This window comes from Myotis myotis, unplaced genomic scaffold (genome assembly GCF_014108235.1).
Source record: "Myotis myotis isolate mMyoMyo1 unplaced genomic scaffold, mMyoMyo1.p scaffold_m19_p_19, whole genome shotgun sequence".
Taxonomy (NCBI): domain Eukaryota; kingdom Metazoa; phylum Chordata; class Mammalia; order Chiroptera; family Vespertilionidae; genus Myotis; species Myotis myotis.
In genome coordinates this window covers 18,147,401-18,168,409 of record NW_023416323.1, presented here as the reverse complement: position 1 = coordinate 18,168,409, position 21,009 = coordinate 18,147,401, and the positions used below count along the sequence as shown (strand labels likewise).

General features: G+C 56.6%; 1 protein-coding gene across 8 annotated transcripts in view; it reads left to right on the top strand.

The window, feature by feature from the left end:
- LOC118674016 (malonyl-CoA decarboxylase, mitochondrial) overlaps positions 1-21,009 on the top strand; it is a 55,215-nt gene that overhangs the window by 32,321 nt on the left and 1,885 nt on the right. For 2 of the 8 annotated variants that reach the window (XM_036345151.1, XM_036345147.1), the window contains 6 exons: positions 9,428-9,529; positions 15,844-15,948; positions 16,313-16,402; positions 17,426-17,562; positions 18,429-18,620; positions 19,064-19,155. In XM_036345151.1, the coding sequence (XP_036201044.1) occupies positions 9,428-9,529; positions 15,844-15,948; positions 16,313-16,402; positions 17,426-17,562; positions 18,429-18,620; positions 19,064-19,155 (718 nt within the window). Of the gene's footprint in view, positions 1-9,427; positions 9,530-12,023; positions 12,168-13,279; positions 13,648-15,843; positions 15,949-16,312; positions 16,403-17,425; positions 17,563-18,428; positions 18,621-19,063; positions 19,156-21,009 lie in introns of those variants that run through there. The other 6 variants (XM_036345153.1, XM_036345149.1, XM_036345148.1 and 3 more) reach the window with 5 other exon arrangements.

Genomic DNA, 21,009 nt, shown 5'->3' with positions numbered 1-21,009 from the left:
GCACATGCTCCAGCAGAAAGGACAGTTCGTGCAGAAGGACGAAGTGACGTGTTCAGTCGAGGGCCTCCACTGCGGCTGGAGTGTGAGGCTGGGGTGGAAGGGAGCCAGAGATGTGCTGGGAGATAAGCAGGACTGCAGGGCCCCGCGGTGCTACTGGGTCTGAACGTTCCCCTAAAGGCAGGGGCTGCCTGGAGGGCGGCTGCCAGGAGGCGGCTGCAGAAACCCAGCAGAGGGCCCCCCCACCCCCCCACCCCCCCGAAGCTGGGCGCAGTTTCTCATAAACTCACGCCTGCCTTCCCTGCGACCTGGCAGCCCTACTTCTAGGCATTTACTCCACGTAAACGAAAGCAGATGTCCGCACGAAGCACAAGAGGGAGGCAGCCAAACGTCCAGGAAACGGATAAACAAGCTGTGCCGCTGGCAGGCCGGGACTCCGTTCATGAGGAAGGGAGGGAGCACCGACCCCCTCGGCGACGCGGGTGCTCCCACAGGAGAGAGCATTCTGAGTGACTCATTGACGTCACGGCCAAGAGCAGGCAGCACGTGTGGGAGTCAGCAAAGAGGTCTGCTCTCTGCTTTGCGTCAGTTACAAGGGCACCTCGCTTATTAAATGATGATGACGCAGGCGAGAGACAAGGGGCCTCGGGGAGGGGACAGGCAGAGGGATGTGAAGGGTGAGCAATAGGACTTCATGCTCCATTGTGTGGGGGCCCCTCCTGGGGGTCAATGCGTTCAGCCACCGAGTCCCAGGCACCCACCCTGGACCGTGCGAGGGAAGGTGCCCGGCAGAGCGCCCTGGGCTGGGTGGGTGTTGAGAGGCTGGGAGCGGTCATGGAAACTGGGACGTGGGGTGCTCCTCCAAGGCCAGCACAGACTCAGGACCAATGTGTGTCTAATCTTGGGGCCTCAGGGGAACTTGGTGCCCAGCAGGAGCTCAGAGACTGAATGAACGAGTGAATAAGCAGATGAATGAATGAATGAGAGGAGGTCAGGGCCAGACTCCTAGTAAGCTCTTGGGCTGCGAGGCATTTCTTGTCCTAAAAATGACTGGCTGCCAGACCCACCGCTGCGCCTCTGAATGGGTGTGCGTGCAGCTCTCAGAAGGGCCCAGGCTGGGTTTACGCTCTGCTGTTACTATCTTGACGTCCTTGATCATTGTTGGCCAAGGGGCCCCATGTTTTCATTTTGCCCTGGGCCTGCATATTCCGTATCCTGTTCCGGTTCTGGTCCAGGGAGAGGGGCCTCGGGCAGTTTGGGGTAGGGTGAACCAGAACAGGGTGGAGATGGGGATTGGGGGCTCCTAGACACACACGGGCAGTCCCGCCATTGCTGGGGACAGTGGGGAAGTCAGGGTACAGTTATGGTGGATTCAAGGGAGGAGACCCACAAGGACCATTCCTGCCAGGACCCAGGCTCCTCTCCTCCCCGTGAGGTCCCCCAGGAGGTGCCAGCACAGGGGACGAAGGGACAATTGCGGCCACAGCTTCCTGCAGGCTGGTAGGCCTGGGCTGGGCTTCAGGAGCTTGGCCCGTGTCACCCCAGCCGGAGTCTCAGGCCTTTCTGCTCCCAAAGCCACACACACCAGTTCCAGAGGAGGAAGAGGGAGCCGGGGGTGACTGCCCCGCCCAGGATGGGCCACCGGACTCAGGGCGGAGAGCCCTGGGCATCTCTCTTTGGGAAGGAGGAGTGACCACACCCACGCACCCTGTACCTTTATCCCCACAGCAAGCTCCACTCCCTGTCTTCCCCTCGCACACCCCAATGCACACACTCACGCATGCACACACAGTACCCTGGAACCTGGCCTGTCCCAAATGGAGCGTCTTCCTAGGGACAGGAAGTGGCTGTGGCCTTGATACTCTCCTGGGACAGCTGCCATAGCCCCTGACCCACGCTTGCCCTAACCCTTCCCCCATACTTTCAAGATGCAGGTCTCATCTCATCATCCTCCTCTAGAGTCATCCCTTCGCTCTTGGGAGAAAGACCAAACCCCTTCCTCAGCCCCCAAGTCCTCGGTGAATGGCTGTGGTCAGCCTTGCCAGCCTCAGCTGATGCCCGTGCTCAGGCCATTGCCCTTTCCATTTCCAGAGACTCCCACCAATGCCAGGGCCTTGGCCCCTGCTATTGGCCTTGCCTGGAAGGCCTTTTCTAGTGGAGTCAACCCTCTCCCACCTCCATGCCCCGCCCACTGTCTCTCAGGACGGCTTTTCCCAGTGTGCCCAGACTGGTCAGTTAGTGACAGTGCGTCATCCACATGCTTGTTCATCTCCCCGCATCATCCCCTTGAGGGAAAGACCTGTGTCTTTTTCTCCACCGTCGTCTGTCCCCCTACTAGCACAGCACCCGATGCATGAATTCTGCTCAGTGAGACACTGAAGCAGGGACCTTTGAGCCCCTCCCCCAGGACACAGCCATTTGAGGGGCAGCAGCAGGGGCTGAACTCCAAGTCAGGTTCCCATGTGTGACCCTGGAGATGAACCACTTTCCTCGCTGGACCTCAGCTTCTCCACCTGGGAAATGGGGCCTCGGGCTCCCAGCGCAGACGACCTTGTGCCCAGGATTCTGTGCCTGACCATTCTGCAAAAGTGTAGGCTCCAAGCAGGCCACAGAGGTCCCCAGTGAGGAGGGCACAGGAGCAGGGGGAGGTCTGATCCTGCCCGCTGGCTGGGGAGACAGGGACTGCCCACCCTGAGCACATGGAGGGTTGAGGGTGGAGCTGCCGAAGCCAGAAGAGAGCCATGTCGCCTGGAGTAAGGTCTGGAACCCTTGATGGCTAGAGGTGGACAAGCCTATCTTTGCACGGACTTGTGAGGGGGCGGAGCCAGGTCCGGATGGTGAGGCCTCAGATTCCACCATTCAGGCCGGTAGTGCAGGAATTGTCTTGAGATGGGGATGGCTGGGACCCCTGCCCGTGCAGCAGACATGTCTGCAACTCTTCTCTGCACACCCAGACAGCCAGGCTGCTCCTCCACCTCCACCTCCACCCATGCTCCAAACATGCAGAGCCTCCCAGCCCTGCCCAGACCTGACTGTGCCCGCTGGCAGTACCCAGCACTGCAGAGGGCAGGCAGTGGGGGTCAGCTGGCAGGCTGCCCAGCATGTTGGAGAGAAGTCAGCCCAAGGGCCCCAGGGCCTGTCAGGTCCTGCTGGGTGCAGCCCAGTGAGCAAGGCAGGCTCTTGTCTATTCAGCCACCTCCTTGCCCAGCACTCACCACAGCAGCGCAGTGCCGGCACCGGACCGCCCTTCTCTAAAAACCTATGACAGGACACGTGTAAATACAGAAAACGTGTAAATACAGAAAACTTGGAGATCAGGAATAGTCCGTTACCTTCCTATCCAGTGATGCCGCTGATGGACATAATGGTGGTGAAGATGATGATGACGACCAACCAGAATGCATGTTTGTTTGGTCTCAGCTCAGTAGTGTCGAGGAAGACCAACTAGGCCCCCTTTCCTCAGAAACCAAAGCCACTCGCAAAAAGGCTCTGTCTTGCCCTAGCCAGTGTGGCTCAGTGGATAGAGTGCTGGCCCACAGACTGAAGGGTCCCGGGTTCAATTTTGGTCAAGGGCACGTCCCTCGGTTGCAGGCTCCATCCCTGGCTGTGATGGGGGCGCGTGCAGGGATGTTTCTCTTTCTCTCCCGCTTCCTTCCACTCTCTAAAAATCAGTGGAAAATATCCTCAGGTGAGGATAAGGAAAAAAAAAAAAAGCCCTCTCTCCTCCAGGAAGGGAATTGGGCAAAATCGGGAAAATAAGCTGCAGAAGGTGTGGCCAACGCACTGCCTAGCTCGGCCCCTTGCTGTCCCTTCACTTGCTCATCTGTGAACGTGCTAATAACGCCCGGCAGGCGTGGCTCAGTGGTTAAGCATCGACCTATGAACCAGGAGGTCACGGTTCAATTCCAGATCAAGGCACATGCCTGGAATTGATCCCCAGTGTGGGGCGTGCAGGAGGCAGCCCATCAGTGATTCTCTCTCACTGATGTTTCTATCTCCCTCTCCCCCTCTCCCTTCCTCTCTGAAATGAATAAAAAAATATACTCAAAAAAAATACTCCCTGCCTGAGAGTGATGTGAAGATTGATTTACACAAAGCGCTGAGCACAGGCCTGGCATTTGCTTAGGATGCCGTAAGCCATAGCTTTCATGATTCTCCTTTTTATTCCAGACTCTCTTTTCTTCGGCTCGTCGCTCTCTGCTGCCGCCCAGGCGGCCCTCCCTCCCGGGCTGCCCGCCCTGTCCCCTTGGCCCCGAGCCAGTGGGGCCTCTAAGCTGCTTTGCAAGGTCCTCACGGGGTCTGCCTGTAGTCCAGGCGACTCCAGAGTCAAAACCAAAAGGGGGAAGTCACGCCTGTGAAAGCGCAGCCCTTAGCACTGCTGGGCTCCAGGGAGCAGGACGCTTCCTCGAAGGTGGGGTGTGAGCGCTGAACAGGCTGTGGGGAGGGCACCATCCTCTCGGCGTCATCCCGGCCTCTCCTCTCTTCCCTTCCAGCCTGGGCTTCTGCACGTGAGCAACTGCCCTGCCTCCCTCGTCTCCCCACCCCACTCTCCAGGGCCCACACCCGCTTCGCCGAAGTGCCACCCCTCCAGCAGGGCTTCCGTGGCCCCAGCACCCCCACTTCCTCCATGTCTTCACTCTAACTCAGGACACTTGGGTGTCAAGCACTTCTTGGCTTGTCCACAGGGACAGGGGCCCTATTGGTTAACCACAAACATGCTTGTAAAGTGCTTAGTAGGAGCCCAGCACACAGTAGGTCTCAGGAAATGCAAGCTCCAGGTACCCTCACGTTGAACAGCAGAGAATCCAAGATGGACCTAGAAAGGTCTGCCCAGAACCAGAGGGAAGCAAGGCGGGGTGTCCTGGGCAGAGCAGGGGGAGGCTGTGAGGATGGCATCGTGTGCTGGGGGCCTGGAGGAGGCCCAGGAAGGGCTGATGGGAGAGGCCTCCAGGTCAGACTAAGGGCAGCGGGCACCCCAGCAGGTGGCTCAGCAGGGAGTGCAGGGCCTACTTTGCCATTTAGTTGGAAAGAGACTCTGGAGGCAGTAGGGCCTCAGTAGAAAGGGCAGGGCTTGGAACCCTGTGCCCACGTGGACTCCCTGCTGGCACAGCTGCTCTTCCGCACGGGGCTGGTCTGTGCTGTCGCCGGGAAAAGGTCGAATTCACCTGCCACTAAATTAGCTCGCCGGGGCCCTGACCCCACCTGCCCGAAAAGTCAAGGCCTGAAGGTTTGTGAAACTGGATAACAGTGGCAAACAGGGCTTTTTTTTTTTTTTTTTAGCAGAATATATGGCAAATAAAAAAGTGATGCCCGCCTCCCAGGGACAAAGGGCAACAGTCACGATGCCAGAGAGAAACTAGGTCAGCAGTCCCAGGGCTGCTCCTGGCCTCTCTGTTGATGGCAATGAACGTGGAGTAGAATGGACCACATACTCCTTCGAAGGCCTGAGAGCAGGGGCTGCTCAGTCACGCCCTGGCAGTCTGGAGTCTGCAGCCTCCTCATGCTGCCAAGCCCCCTCTCCGAGTGCTGAGGGGCCTGGGCCCGGCCCTTGCAGGACTCCCAGGGCCAGGAAAGGGCTCTGTCTTCAACCTTGACCAATTCAAAATTGTCGTCAAAGATTTAAGTATATGGAAGGCCTGCCAACCCATATGCATACGATATAGAGCCAGGAGGGGCCATTCTGTTAAAAAATGTTCTAAGGGAAGTCTGAAAGCAACAAGAGTGATTCATTCATTCAAATTACTGAGCCACTACTGTGTCCCAGGCACCAAGCTAGGCATTGCGATACATCAGTGAACCAAATAGAACACAGGAAATCCTTGTCCCAAACTGTTCTTACTTATGATCATTATGGTTTATACAAAGATAATGGAAATTAGAATTTTTTAAATCCATGTAAGATTCCTGGGCCCCGGCCATCACTGTAGCTTCCTTTTCTTCTTTCCCTGATTCCTTTCCAGTGCCTGCCCACGGGCCCACACATCAAGCACGGCAGCCCCATAATTTCGTAGCCTGCCGCCCTCGCCTCTGTCATAAAGAGTCGCCACCTTGCCACCCGGCTCTGCAACTGCCGCTTCCAAAGGCCGCAGAACAGTCCTGTCTGAGCCTTCACCACGGTGACTGAACGGTTCTCGGGAGTCGGACACAGGAGTTGCAGAGGTTATCGAGCTGAGTCAGGGAAACCGAGTCGCAGTAAATGAGCAAGATGACGTCGAGGTTCCCCCCGTTGGTGGCGCTGATGGTTCTTTGGGCTTTTCATAAGGCCCCCATCAGGGTCACCAGCTGACCCCTGCCGGCCCCATAGCCTGGCTCTTCCCAAGACAAGACTTCACATGGTTTCCACACTGTATTTTTCAGCTCCTCCTCCAACAGCCACAGGGTCAGAGGCACCGCCCCGCTGCACGTGGGAATCGCCAGTGAAACTCCCCATGTCCACCCGCACCCCAGCCCAGTGATGTCAGAATCCCTGGGATTGGGGCCTGGGCATTAATGTATCTTCAAATTCCCTCAACCCCCCTCCCCGCACCACCACCACCACCAAGTGATTCTGATGTGCAGCCGTATCTCATTATCCATATCTCATATACAAGAAAATGGAAGCTCCGAGAGGTTAAGTCACTTGCCCAGAGTCACACAGCTGAAGGTGATGGAGCCAGAATCCCAGCTTGTCTGACTCCTGGGCTGGACTTCTGTCCACCCTGACTGTGGGACAAGCACATTCACTCTCAGCCAAAGCTTTCCCCCTGGTTTTTAAGGAAAAAATGAGGGAATCCAGAAACAGAATGTGGCTGGAGCGCCACCCCCCCCAAATTCACCCCTGTGCAGATGCTCCTCCCGGGGCCTGCCCCACTCCCTCTCTAGCTCCCACCTCCCTGGTCTCCATGAGGGGTGGAGGCAGGGCACAGCCCTCCCCAGCATTGACACTGTCTCCCAGGGATCTACAGGGACTCCCCGAGTCAAACATCCATGCTGAACCCTGGCAGCTCACACCTGCCCCACTTCATTTATTTATTTATTTTTTTAAATCCTCAACTGAGGATATTTTTCCATTGACTTTTAGAGAGACACAGAGAGATAAACATTGATGTGACAGAGACACATGGATTGGTTGCCTCCTGAATGCACCCTGGCCTGGGCCAGTGATCGAGCCTGCAACTGAGGTCCGTACTCTTGACTGGAATCAAACCGGGGCCTCTTCAGTCTGCGGGCCGACGCTCTATCCACTGAGCCAAACCCACTAGGGCTGCTGCTCCACTTCGTTGCCTAGCCTTGGGCACGCCTCTCTGGTTTCTTCATCTGCAAACTAAAGTTGTTGTTGAAAATATTTGCCCACCTTTCCGGTCGGCGGGAGGATCAATGAGTGAAGGTGAATAACAAGGCTCAGTAAACGGCGAGGCACCGGCAAATATTAGTTCTCCTGGCGCGCTGTGCACAACCTGGAACGTCCCAGGTCAGCGCCGTAACGTGACTGGAGGCCACGTGTTGCACGCTCAGGCCTCCGTTTCCTCGCTCGTAGATGGGAGAATAATAACACCCTGCCTTCCTCCTGGACTGGGGTACAGACCAGGTGTATGGGTCCCTGAAGCGCCTTGGGGTGCGGGCACGTGGTAAAGGGGTGGCCGTGGGGATGGGTGGGCCTTTCAAGAGGGTCCCTGGGCCGTGCCTTTGTCTCTGAGACAGGAAGGAGCTTTGTTCTTGTTAGTTCGTCGCCTGCCTTTCTTCTGGGGGATCCCGGACTCTCAGGAGTGGCCCTGGGTTTGAGCCCCAGCTCTGCTGCCCTTGCTGTGCGGCCTCAGGGTCGAGGTTGGCTGCTGAGCCTCAGCTGTGTGGAAGGAAACGTCTGTCCCCAGGGCCAGCGCCTGGAGGTGCCCAGCAAGCGGCCGCGCTGTGGGAGCCACCACAAGGGAGAAGAGACAAGGAGGACAGGAGGGAGGAGGGGCCTGGAGTGGTTCCTTTGGATGCTTTTGGAAGGTCTGAGGGAGAGAGGAATGGTGGTTTTGATATGGGGCAGAGGACCCCAGAGAAGCACCCTGAGGCTACCCTACCTTCTTCCGCTGGGTCCCCAGCTCCAGAGCACCTGCAGGAGGCCTGGAGGGGGCGCTGCCATACCAGTGGGACAGACTGCTGAGTCTGAGTCCCCCCCACCATGTGCCAGGTCCCTTCCCTCAGCTGCATTGACCAGCTGTCACCACCTTGCAAGCCCCCCACTGGCAATACCAGTGCACAGATGGGGAAACAGGCTCAGAAGGGAAGCATCGCTCCCAAGTCACGCTGCCAGCCCCTTGCAATGCTCCCCTGCGACCAACCGTCCTGGTTGCTCAGGACTGAGGGGGTTCCTGGAACATGGGGGGAGGGGGCGGGGGGATGTCAGTCTAACCCTGGGAATGTCCCAATTTGCATAAGCAGCCAGCATTTTTACCTTCCTCTTTTTTTAAATTGTCCTAACTCTTTGAAATCTAATGTGTGTTTAATGCAGCTAGATTTGCCAAAGAAAATACAGGCTGCACAGGTAACTTGGAATTTCAGATAACTAATGAAAAAAAATTTTAATATGCACATATCCCAAATATTGCATGGGACATATTTATACCAAAAGTTTATTTCTTTTTTAAAAATATATTTGTATTGATTTCAGAGAGGAAGGGAGAGGGAGAGATAGATAGAAGCATCAATAATGAGAGAGAACCGTTGATTGGCTGCCTCCTGAACCAGCAACCCGGGCATGTGCCCTGACCTCGGAATCAAACCGTGGCCTCCTGGTCAGAGGTGGACGCTCAAACACTGAGCCATGCTGGCCGGGCTCCAAAAGTTTATTTCTTGTTTATCTGAAATTCCAAATCACCTGGGCCCCTGTATTTTATTCCGTGCATCTGCTGCCCTACTTTCATCACATCTGAATTCAGAGGCTCACGCGTTAGGTGCTTAATAGCCACTTGAACTCGTGGTGGAGAATGGGGACAAGACTGGTCTAGAGGAACTGGGGTGCCCACTGGAGTCCAAGAGCACAAGTGCCCTGAAAGTCAGCCTGCATCTTGCTCCTTCCCTCTCTGTGCCCCACTCTTTAACCATCACCTCTTTGTCTGCCTGTGACATGATCTGTCTTTGTCTTAGTTGCAATTTCCTGGAAGCAGTTCAACACATTCTATTTCTGATAATCTCCTGGCCAGTGAACCTGTGACAGGGAATAAAGTCCACATTTCGCCTACGATTCTCCATATCAGCAAATTTTCAAAATCCAGAAGATGGGTCAAGGCCGGTGGGGGTAGCGGGCAGGTCAGGGAGGAAATACCCGCCAGACCCAGGATATGAGGGTCCCAGGAGCCCCCTCTTTCCTGGGTTCCCCTCTGGACCTCCATCCCCAGGCTTCCCCAAGCCCAGCCTCGCCCTCTGATGGGAGTCTCTGACTCTGGGATATCTCTCTTTGCCTCAGTTTACACATCCAAAGCACTGGGAAGTTGCAAACCAGAGCCCTGGGATGGGGAAGTGAAGCCAGCGACATGGCTGCTGGGGAAAGATGCAGACTGTGCAAGAGGTAGGTCCCCACACTGCACTCCTGGCCCTCACGGGCTCCCCGTGTGGTCAGACCTGGAACTGCACTCCTGGCCCTCACGGGCTCCACGTGTGGTCAGACCAGGAACTGCACTCCTGGCCCTCACGGGTTCCCCGTGTGGTCAGACCCGGAACTGCACTCCTGGCCCTCACGGGCTCCCCGTGTGGTCAGACCAGGAACTGCACTCCTGGCCCTCACGGGCTCCCCGTGTGGTCAGACCAGGAACTGCACTCCTGGCCCTCACGGGCTCCCCATGTGGTCAGACCCAGAACTGCGCTCCTAACTCTCACAGGCTCTCTGTGTGGTCAGACCCCCACTAACCCTGGTCTGTGTGTTGGGTATGGGTTCAGAGTGTCAAAGAGTGTTGGTAACAAGGCCATGGTTGGACCAGAGACCCAGAGAGGTAGACACCAGCCCAAGGTCACACAGCACACCTGCAGCAGTGCTGAGGCCTGGAGCAGTGGCTTCCTCTACCCCACTCTACATGCTACATGACCCCAGGGGTCACTGATTCCCAGCCTGGACCAGTCATGCAATTTGTGGGGCACAGAGCAAAATGAAAATGTGGGATTGCTTGTTCAAAAATTCTTCAGAATTTTAAGGTGATGACAACAGAGCATTAAACCAAGTGCTGGGCCCTTCTAAGGGTGAGTCCTGACACACGGCATATTCCCAGGAGCACCCAGGGGACCGGCAGGCAGAAGAGTGGGGCCTAGGGCAGGGCTGGCCCTGTGCTGCGCACCTCCCTACTCATCTCCCCAGCCCCTGGGGCCCTTGGCCATGAACCCAACTGTGCCTGACCTCCTCCCTAAACCCAGGACCCTCCTCACCCCAGCAGCTCGTGCTGCCCCCAAACCCTCTGGGTGCTCCCCAGCCCCGCCCTGTGCCAGCACTCTGCTTCTCTCTCTCTCTCCCTCACTCCCTCTCTTTTGCAGGTCCCAGCAGGTCTCTCATTCTCTGAGGTGCCCCACCCTCTGTCCCTGAAAGGAGCCCTGCAGTCAGACCTGGTGCCAGGACTGGGAGAGAGATCACCTCTGGCACAAACTGCAAGGGGCGCACAGCACTCCAAAAATCGAGGCACACAGTGCGTTCATGCAATATTTTTAAAAGAAAAAATAATGCCAAATGCAGGGTGAGTAAAATGGCAAAGTTCTAAACCAGCGGCTCTCAACCTTCCTGATGCCGCGGCCCTTTAATACAGCTCTTCATGTTGTGGTGACCCCCAACCATAAAATTATTTTCGTTGCTACTTCATAACTGTAATGTTGCTACTGTTATGAATCGTAATGTAAATATCTGATATGCAGGATGTATTTGGGCGACCCCTGTGAAAGGGTCGTTCGACCCCCAGAGGGGTCGCGACCCCCAGGTTGAGAACCGCTCGGAATCTAAACAAAGACAGCAGCAGTGTTCTGATTCTTTGCATCGGGCCTCCCTGTGGCTCAGCACAGCCCTGGCACAGCCCGTCTTCATTCGAAATTTTAGTATTTTGTTTACCCTAGATTTTTTGCATTAATTTTGATTTTTTTAAAAAAATTGCATTAAGACATTTTCTTGATCTCTCAGTGCTTTGGGCACCCCTTAAGTTTCACATGCAAGTTGGTGCCCCACTTGTCACCACGCCCATCCCTGGCAGGGCTGGCAGGGAAGTCCCCCGATGAGAGAGAGTCACATGGGGGACAATCACAAGGACAAGAAAATAACAGGTAATCCGCACACTGAGGTCCATGGGCCAAATCTCGTCCCAACTCCATCCCTTCCTTCTTCTGGAGCACCGACTGTGTGCTGAGCACTATTGGAGACATGGGATAAAACAGACAGTTACGCTTCCCTCCCCACACAGAACCACATCCTGGTTTGGGGAGCGAGACAAGAAAATAAGTAAGAATCAGCAAAATGGGAGGTGTGCACTGCTACGCGCTCAGGAAAAAAAATAAGAACCAGGGAGCAGGCTTCATGTTTTAGGCGGGGTAACCCAGGATGAGGTCATTTAAATGCCACCCCCACCCCAAGTGGAACACTCTGTTACTTGACCCCATTTTTCAGATGAGGAAACTGAGGCAGCTTGACCAGGAAGTGGCAGAGCCGGGTTCTCAGCTGGGCAGCTTGGTGCCAGAGGGTGTTTTGGGGGGGTGGGGGGCAGAGTGGAGACACCACGGAGCCAGGGGGAGTGAAGGAAGGGAAGTCTTTCTCCACTTAAAGGTGCAGATCCTCTCCTGCTCCCTAAGGGAACTGCCGGTTGGCTCATTCAGCGTCCTGGTTCCTCCATTCACTCACTGAGCCCCCAGGGTGGAGTGGGGTAGGGGGCAGCCTGGTCACCCCAAGTCCCTCTGCCACACAGACAGCCCTGTGGGGGGACCCCTTTAAGGCTGGCCCTGGGGCAGGCAGGATGACTGCCAAGTTCATTCATCCAGGGGCCCCTGCTGACTCACGCTTATGAAAGTGATTTTCCTGGCCCCGCCCACCACCCGCCTCTTGAAATACCCTGGCTTGCCCTGGCCTTTCACAGCCTCTCGGATCCCTAAAGGGTAATGAGCGTCTTCCCTCGCGGGCTCTCCTAGTGTCCGACCAGACCAGACCAGACCAGGCTCAGCAGTCTCCCTGGTCCCCCGTAGGTCAGGTGAGTGGGCTGGGCAAGGCATGGGGGTGGGACATGGTAGTTGTCCTGGGCAGGGGTGGCCAGCAGGGCCCTGGAGCCAGGCAAGGGAGCTCCCAGGTGGTCCTGAGAGGAGACCCACCCTGGCTTCCCAGCCCGCATGCTTCTCCCCCCACCGCCAGTTTCCTCCTCCTGGCCATGCCCACCTCCAGGTGCCTGGCAACCTCAGCAGGACAACTGCCCTGCTGCCCGCAGTCGGAGCTCACCCTGCCCATGTGATGCTGCTCTTGGCAGGAGAGAGAGGGGGGTGTGGCTAACTCCAGGCATGCTGCCCAGTGTCTCGAGGCCACTGGGTCTTGAAGCCAGACTGGGTGCTTCCCCTGGGGTCCCGTCTCTCCTGTTCAAGTGGGGCAGCACCCCCCCTCCCCACTTCACCCCTGGTGCCCAAGCACGGCCCGGGCCCCAGGGTCTTGGCTTCTAAGGGAGGAGGAGGGAGGGGCTGAGATCAGGAAGCCTGGGGACCTCGGAGCTCTCGGGCCTCCAGGTGGGAGAGGCTCGGCCACAGAGGGCCTCTTCATCCTCCCCGCCCACAGCTCATGTCACCTGCTTGGTGGCACTGACAGGTATCCAGGGGCTGGATTTGTGCGCGTGGGCCTGTCTCAGACACCCCTGGGCGGCCTAGGCAAGCCACCTCCTTCCTCCTGACCTCCGGCCTCCCTCTGGTTAAAAAACCCACCCGGAGAGGCTGCTGTGGGTCCAGGTGTCCGGGCTCCAGGCCACCAGAGGCGCCCAATCCACGCAGCCACGCAGGCGTCCCAGGGCCTCGGAGCCGCTTGAAGTCAGTGACTGGGAAGGATGGTGCTGCAAGCCTACGGGAAACACTCTCTGAAAGGGCATTGATTTCCACTTTGTTTATGCTTCTCTGCTTTGGTGATTTTGAATTCGTTTTTAATGTTAACTTTTTACATGTCCATTTATTTAGGTTTTTTTTTGTTACTCCTCACCCGAGGATATTTTCCCATTGATTTTAAGGGAGAGTGGAAGAGAGAGAGGGAAAGACAGGGAGAAACATCGATGTGAGAGAAACACATCCATTGGTTGCCTCCTGCATGAGCCCCAACCAGGGCCCAGGCCGGGGAGGAGCCTGCAGCCTGGGCACGTGCCCTTTGGTCCGCAGGCCGACACTCTCTCCACTGAGCAAACCGGCCAGGGCAATGTGAACTTTGTTTAGATGACACCTGCCCTCTTCAGCCAGAGGGGCTGAAACAAAAGTTAACATTAAACGCTGCCTGCCTGGCTCCACACGCTAAGAAGCGTGAAAAGAATGGAAACAGGAAAACTGGCAGCTGTGCTGCTGTGCGTTGGCGGTGTGCCTTCCTCCGAGGTTATGGGAACTGGACGCTGCTCAGGTCTCCGGGACGGCCGTGTCGCTGCACAGGAAATGACCCTTCCGGTCGGCCCTGGGCGGTGACCTCAAGTGCACGACATCCAGAAGCTTCTGGGAGTGAGCACTGGGGTTGGAGTCCAAAGCCCTGGGGGTAACGGGGCCCCTGCGCCTCCCGGGCGGGTGATAGGGGTCGTCAGCTCCTCACTGGTGCTGGGAGGGTTCAGAGACAGAGGTGGTGAGCGGTGGCCTGCGTGGGCGTGCCAGGGGGCTCGGAGCAGGTTCGCATACTCATTTGGGAGGACATGGGGGGACTAGGTGGTCTCAGCCCTCTGGGATCAAACTCGAGCTCCGTCACCCACAGCTCCATCACCCACAGGCTCTGGGACCTCAGGGGCATAGCCTCGCCTCCCCAAGCCTCAGTTTTCTCATCTGCAAAGCAGTGTCTGTGAGGCTTGAAGGAGCTCAAGCACAGGGCGCATTTAGCAAGGACACAGGTGTCCACTTTGCTGTTACTCCCGGGGACAGTGACGACCAGGGGCGGTGCCAGGGCTGTTTGGAGGCACCAGGAGAGTGAGAGGAGAGCTCTGGGAGCTACCGCCCTGTTCTCCAGGGCCGCGGTGGTTACTGAGAAACCTGCCCACCCAGCTGGGAACGCGGCCCCCTGGCTCCCTCCCCAGCACCAGCCCAGGGACAGAGCAGTAGGGCGAGCAGGGACGGGCGCGTGTGCTACACTTTCAGGCGGGGAAGGGCCTCTGGCAGGAGCTGCCACACCCTGTCACACTGCACTCTGCAAAGAGGTGGCCTGGGCTCCAGCCAGCTGGGCCCGTGCAAGCCAGGGCAGAACTCCTGGCACACCGTACAGGCTGTAAGAAGCTTGCTGGGCCTCAGTTTCCCCATCTGTAATATGGGAGTGATTGTAAGAGTACTTATAACAGCCCAGTTAAATAAGGATTCAATTAGTTAATGGACACAGTGTTTACAACATACTTGGCACCAAGCCACTCCATAGACATACAGGAATGGTAGCCTGTTGTTGTTATGAGTGGCAGTGATGCGCCTCAAATCCTCTCCTCGGGCACACAGGGAACCAGGCATGGAGACCGTGCACCCCAGTGTCAGCTGGGTGCTACCTTTTGTCTCCCCAGGAAGATGCTGGGGGACAGGAGGCTCACCCCGACAGGAGAGGGTGGTTGTCCCCGGCCCAAGGCCCAAGATGAGGCGAGGAGCCCTGGGTCATACCTGGGGACAGACATGGTCACAGGCAAAGCCTGGGCACAGTTAGCCCTGGTTGAAAACGCTGCTGCAAGACACTGAGAAACTTGTGCGACCTCTCTACGCCCTTGTTTACACACCTGTTACACGGGATGGTAGCCTTGACAGTACTTTCTGCATCTGGTTAGTGTGAGGAGGACTTGAGAAAATTCTGCTAAATACCCAGTAGATAGCAAGTGCCAAACGCCCACCCATTCCTCACACACTCACCTGGATGTTGCCTGTGGCCCTCAGGACGGCAGGGCTGCTGGACAGTGGGTAAGGCGGGGCCCTGTTAGAGGGGTTGGGGATGTGAAGTGGATCTGGACTCTCCAGCACCTACAACCCTAAGAACTGGGTTTGGGTCCTGTTGAGTGATTTTAGTCTGTGGCCTGCAGGGGGCGCTGATGCTCCAGAAATGTTCAGGTTTATAGGCATTTTTCCCAAACCAAGTTACTCTAGGCTTCCAAAGTTCCCCCTCTCCAGGCCCAGCCCCTAGGGTAGGCAATGAGCTCAGGTCTTTCCCTAGCGGCAGATTTTTTCACATACATGACCTCACTATGTCCCCAACAGCCCATTTTATTGATGAGGAAACAGACCCAGGGAAGTCCAGAAATGGGTCGTGGTCACCAGCTAGGAAGTGCCTTGCTAGGGCCAGGTGATGGGTCCAAAGTCCACCAGCCTACACCAAGACCTGTAGCTGGAGTGCAGGCTGGCGCTATGGCCGGCACGGAAGTGCTGTTCTCGGCTGGCCCTCAGGCTGGGCAGAGGGGGCCTCATGGAAGGTGAATAATAGGCTTCGGGTATTGTTACGGCCCCATTGGTGAGATGGGGAGAGTGGACTGAGGCTCAGAGAGGCAGAGGTGACCCTGAAGAATTGGGGGAGGGGAAAGGGCCTGGCTGGAATGGAGCAGGTGTGAGGGAGAGAGACTGGCAATTTTATATCCTCTGGGAGGACTTGGACCTGACCCTGAGGGCCACAGGACACCTATACTACAGGTGGGAAGGGACCACATGACACCCAACGCTCACCCAGTGGCCCCTCCTTCCCTGTGCCTCCAGGTCAGCTGCCAGCGCCAAGCCCCCCATCAGCTGCAGCCATGAGCAACTGGAGGAAGGACCACCTGGGTGCTAGCAGCTCAGAGCCCCTCAAGGTCATCATTATCGGTGAGTATTGCCCAGGACAGGGGAGGGGCTGCCCTGAGCTTTCCAGGGCCTCCAGTATCAGTGGTCAGGAGGCAGGCAGGGCCAGCCCAGGCCTTTATTTATTTATTTATTCATTCATTTTTTGTTGTCTTTAAAATTCACCACTCAACATTCACTCTGTGCCCAGTGCTATGCTTACAATTTAAATATATATCTATCTTTATTGATTTCAGAGAGAAAGGGAAAGGGAAAGGGAGAGATATATATCAACAATGAGAGAGAATCATTGATAAGCTGCCTCCTGCATGCCCCACACTGGGGACTGAGCCCACAACCTAAGCATATGCCCTGACGGGGAATTGAACTATGATCTCCTGGTTCACAGGTCGACGCTCAACCACTGAGCCACACCGGCTGGGCTATGCTTACAACTTATGCGGTATCATTCCATGTAATCCTTCAAAGACCCTGCAAGGCAAGGGCAGCGAGGGGTGGGGGCTTGGTCCTCAGTCTGTGTTGTCCTGTGCTCTCCCATATCTGGCACCAGGCTGGGTGCTGAGTGAGGGGGGGCACAGCCGAAGCGTGTAGTCCTGTCCTCAGGTCTGCAAACACGGAGGACAGGTGGCCCCTCTGCCATGCAAACGTTAGGTTGAACTCCATGAAATGTGTTCCTTTTTGTAAGTCAAAGCAGTTGAGCATCAGCAATTCCATGCGGTTTGTCCTTTCATAGTGTTCTACATCTGGGCACTATTCTGCATAGTGCAAGATAAAGAAAGAGGGGAAGATAAGAATAGAAGCAATGTCTTGAGGTAATTGCCCAAGAAATTCCACAGATAAGCTGTGAGGTTCATTCAGACTTGGGGGCAGGAGGCCCACGGTGGCTTAGCTCCCCTCCTGAGCATCCAAGGCCCCTGAGGCCCACCCCCCAAGCCCTGAGCATGCAGCAGTCAGCACTACAATGACTCACTTGTCTTCTGACCAACCAGACAGAACTAGTTCTTAGTTATCTCAGACTCTGGGTGGTGTTGCTGTGTGGCCACAGGCAAGTTAATTAACATCTCTGGGCCCCAGCTTCCTTCCGTATAAAAGGAGGAAAAGAGTAGCGTGTACCTCGCTGAAGTCATTGGGAGAGCTCAGTGGAAGAATGCAGGCACTTCAGGGACTTGGTACAGCAGCAGCAGCATCTGTCAGTATATCGTTATTTTATTATTAAAATCCCTAACACAAAGCTTGGCACACAGTAAGCACTGAATGAATGTCAGCGGCTATTACCACTTTATTGTTACTTAGGTAGCACTGCCCCTAACAGCACTACTATCGGCACCTAGCAGGCTCTCAGCAATGGCTATTACTTGTTACTGTCAGTGTGCACGGTGCCTGGCACATGACAAGGGCTTAGTAAATGTGTCATTTTTATGAATGAAGAGTGATTCAGTGAACAAGGCAGATCGAGACGAAAGCCCGAGGCAGCAGTGACCTTCCATCCCTCTCTCCCCAGGCAATGGTCCCTCCGGCATCTGCTTGTCCTACCTGCTCTCCGGCTACACCCCCTACGTGAAGCCCGATGCCGTCCACCCACACCCCCTGCTGCAGAGGAAGCTCTCCGAGGCCCCGGGGGTCTCCATCCTGGACCAGGTGGGCCAGAGCGGGGTGGGGGTTGGGGGGTGACACACCCCTCTGGGGAAACTCTCCCAGCTTTCCCAGGGCAAACACCCAAGTAAGCATTTGTTAGACACAAGCCCAAACCCTGAACGTGAGAGGCCACAAAATCAGCCGTGGAAACTGAAAGAGGAACCAGGGCTATCCTTCGAGACCCACAAATGCCACATCAGCTGTCTCCACCCCTAGGCCACTGGGCCTAAACTGGGGGCGATTTTGCGCCCCAGCGGACGCTGGGCAATACCTGTAGACAATGCCAGTTGTCACAGCTGGAGGGATGCTACCGCTGGCTTAGAGGCTGGAGGCCAGGGATGCTGTTAAACATCCCACAACGCACAGGGCAGCGCCCACTCTAACATGTGATCCAGCTCCAATGCCAGGAGTGCAGGCTGAGAAACCTGCCCCAGGCTTCCCACTTCTCCTGCCTCCTGCCCAGCGGGGCTTACAGAGCCCCCTCCTGGCTCCTTGCCTTTCCTGGAGGCCACACATTACCACCCCCGCCCTCCCCCTCGCCCCCCTTCAGGCAGCATCCATCCTCCAGGTCACCTGCCACTGGAGCTGGTGGATGAGGAAGTAAGCTGATGGTTGATGTAGATCAGCATTTTTCAAAGCTCTTTCTCACAACAGGACGCTAGCTCCTCAGTATGATATGCAGAGAAAGTGTTCCTACTCATGCACATCTGAGAGACACAGGCAAAGGGCAGCTGCAGGACTCGTCAGACCCCTTAACGTGCCCTCGAGAGGCAGCATTCCCCAGCTTCCCCGGCCACCCTGATGCGGGGGTGGGAATGCAGAGCCGGCCCTTCCCCTGGTGGCCCCTGACCCGTGCCGCTCCCTTCCAGGACCTGGATTACCTGTCTGAGGGCCTCGAAGGCCGGTGCCAGAGCCCTGTGGCCCTGCTCTTTGACGCCCTCCTGCGCCCAGACACAGACTTTGGGGGGAACACGGAGTCTGTCCTCACCTGGAAGCTCCAGAAGGAGCGAGCCATCCCCCACGTGGTCCTGGGCCGGAACCTGCCTGGGGGAGCCTGGCATGTAAGTGGGACCAGAAGGGTGCGAGGCGATTTGGGGCGAATCTACCAAAGTCTTGGGGAGACTCCCTCCCTAAGACAGGGTTAGGACTCTTCCATTTCCCAGCTTTCCTATTAGCTTCCCCCTCCCCCTCCTCCCCCTCCTCCCCCTCCTCCTCCCCGTCCTCCCCCTCCTCCCCCTCCTTCCCCTCCTCTCCCTCCGCCCCTCCCCCTCCTCCCCCTCCTTCCCCTCCTCTCCCTCCGCCCCTCCCCCTCCTCTCCCTCCGCCCCTCCCCCTCCTCCCCCTCCTTCCCCTCCTCTCCCTCCGCCCCTCCCCCTCCTCCCCCTCCTCCTCCCCCTCCTCCTCTCCCACTTCCCTTTCCCAGTGAGCTCAGGCCCCATGTCCTCCAGCCCAAGTGGGTTGGGGGCTAGCAGAGGTCTGGACCAAAGGACCCTTTTCCCACACAGTCCATTGAAGGCTCCATGGTGACCCTGAGCCAAGGCCAGTGGATGGGGCTCCCGGACCTGGAAGTCAAGGACTGGATGCGCCGGAAGCGCAGGTGAGGCATCCTTGGAAGCCCATGTGGGCAGGGAGACCCAGGCCTGCCCCCCACACCAGCCCAGGAGCCTGAGCTAAAGGGGCTCCAAGGATCCTCTCGTCTGCCCTCCTCTTCCTCTAGGCGCTTGGGGGGGAGACCGAGGCACTGATGGGAAGGGACTTGTGTAGGATCCACAGGCCGCGGTCTGCAGCACCGGGTTCACCCCGGGCCTCCTTGTCTAGTGCTCCCTCCCCCTCTCCCATGACCCCCTGACTTGGCCTTCCTATAGCATCCCAGTCTCCAAGGAGACAGCCTCCCTTGCTCCCACGCCCTGCCCCCACCCTCCCCAATCCTCAGGCCTCCCTGCTGCCCCTCCCACAATTCTGAGCCTGGCCTGGAACAACCTCCTTGCTTCTAGGTCAGCTAAAAGGCTGCACTCCTTTGTTTATTACTAGAGGCCCGGTGCATGTATTCATGCACTGGTGGGGTCCCTCGGCCTGGCCAGCAATCGAGGCTGTTTGGGGTGGGCCAACGAGGGGTTGGGGGTGGGGGTGGGGCCACGGGAGGTTGGCTGTGGGAGCACACTGACCATGAGGGGGGCAGCTCCTGCATTGAGTGTCTGCCCCCTGGTGGTCAGTGCACATGAGAGCAGCCAGTCTGCCAGTTGTTTGGTCATTTGGTCATTCTGTCCCTTAGGCTTTTATATATATAGATTATTATTATTTTTTTTAATGCTCTTGTATTAGAAGCACAGCCACCCTACAGAAAACTGAAAACAGAAAGCAACAACAAGTCACCCAACCCCATACTTCTGTCCATTGCTGCCACATCTCGGCGTATTTTCCTCCCATCTTGTTTCCTCTCCTAAAGCCCAGACTGCACACCTCTGACCGCCCTGGAGAAAGTTAAATCACTGAGTAAATGCATTCCTAGGGCGGGAGGCATAGGGCTGCCCAGCGGTCCAGGCAGAGGATCCCCGCTGTGAGGTGTCTGCCTGCTTTCCTCCACCCTCAGGGCTGTGACAGGGCACACGTCACTCCCACCCAGCAGGCACCCAGCCTTCCAGGATTCATCTGCTAGGAAAACATCTAGCACACGGTGATGTTTTAACAGACAGGAACTTAAATTTCACTTGTAGGCATTGCCTTTCATAACCCACTTTCAAAATTTAACACTGTGTGAGCATCTCACGTGGCGATCACAGCCCTTGCAGCCATCCTTTTACATGGCCACGTAATGTTCCCCAGGGAGTGGAAGCATCTACGTGCAGGGCCTTGTGCTTAGATGGCTGAGCCAAAAAAAGCAGGCAGATGCCCTCCCTGCCCTCAGGGCTGCCCCATTCCTAAGCCACTGACCAGTCATGGAGCTTTCATTCCTTCGAATGTGCCATTTCTATAAGGAACACCGAAGTAACATCATCTTAGGACAGTGCTTTCAACCGGAGAAAGGGAGTAAATCCCAGAGTTCCAGTTTTAGGAGCAGACTGGGAGGTGGGTGGCCGGAGTCACCTTGGGGGATGTGCTGGCTGACACTCGGGACCCCTGCTGAGTGAGTTCATCTCTCACAGTGAGTCCACAGGTGGGGAAGGTGACCCCCTGAGGGCTCGCAGGTAGAAACAGGGAGGCGCTGAGAGGAGCCACAGCTCCACACCAGCCACACTGGCCTGCGGCCCTTGCCCCCGAGGAGGTGGTGACAGTGATGATGGTGGCGATAATAATCCTAGTCCCTGCTGGGGACTAGGCCAAGTGCTTCACATGGTTATTTTTTAAGTCAACTTGTTTACTGAAATATATATGCGTATAGAAACGTGCACAACCCACATGTGTACACACGTGTACAGGCGGACGGAATTTCCCAGTGGACACACCTGCGTCC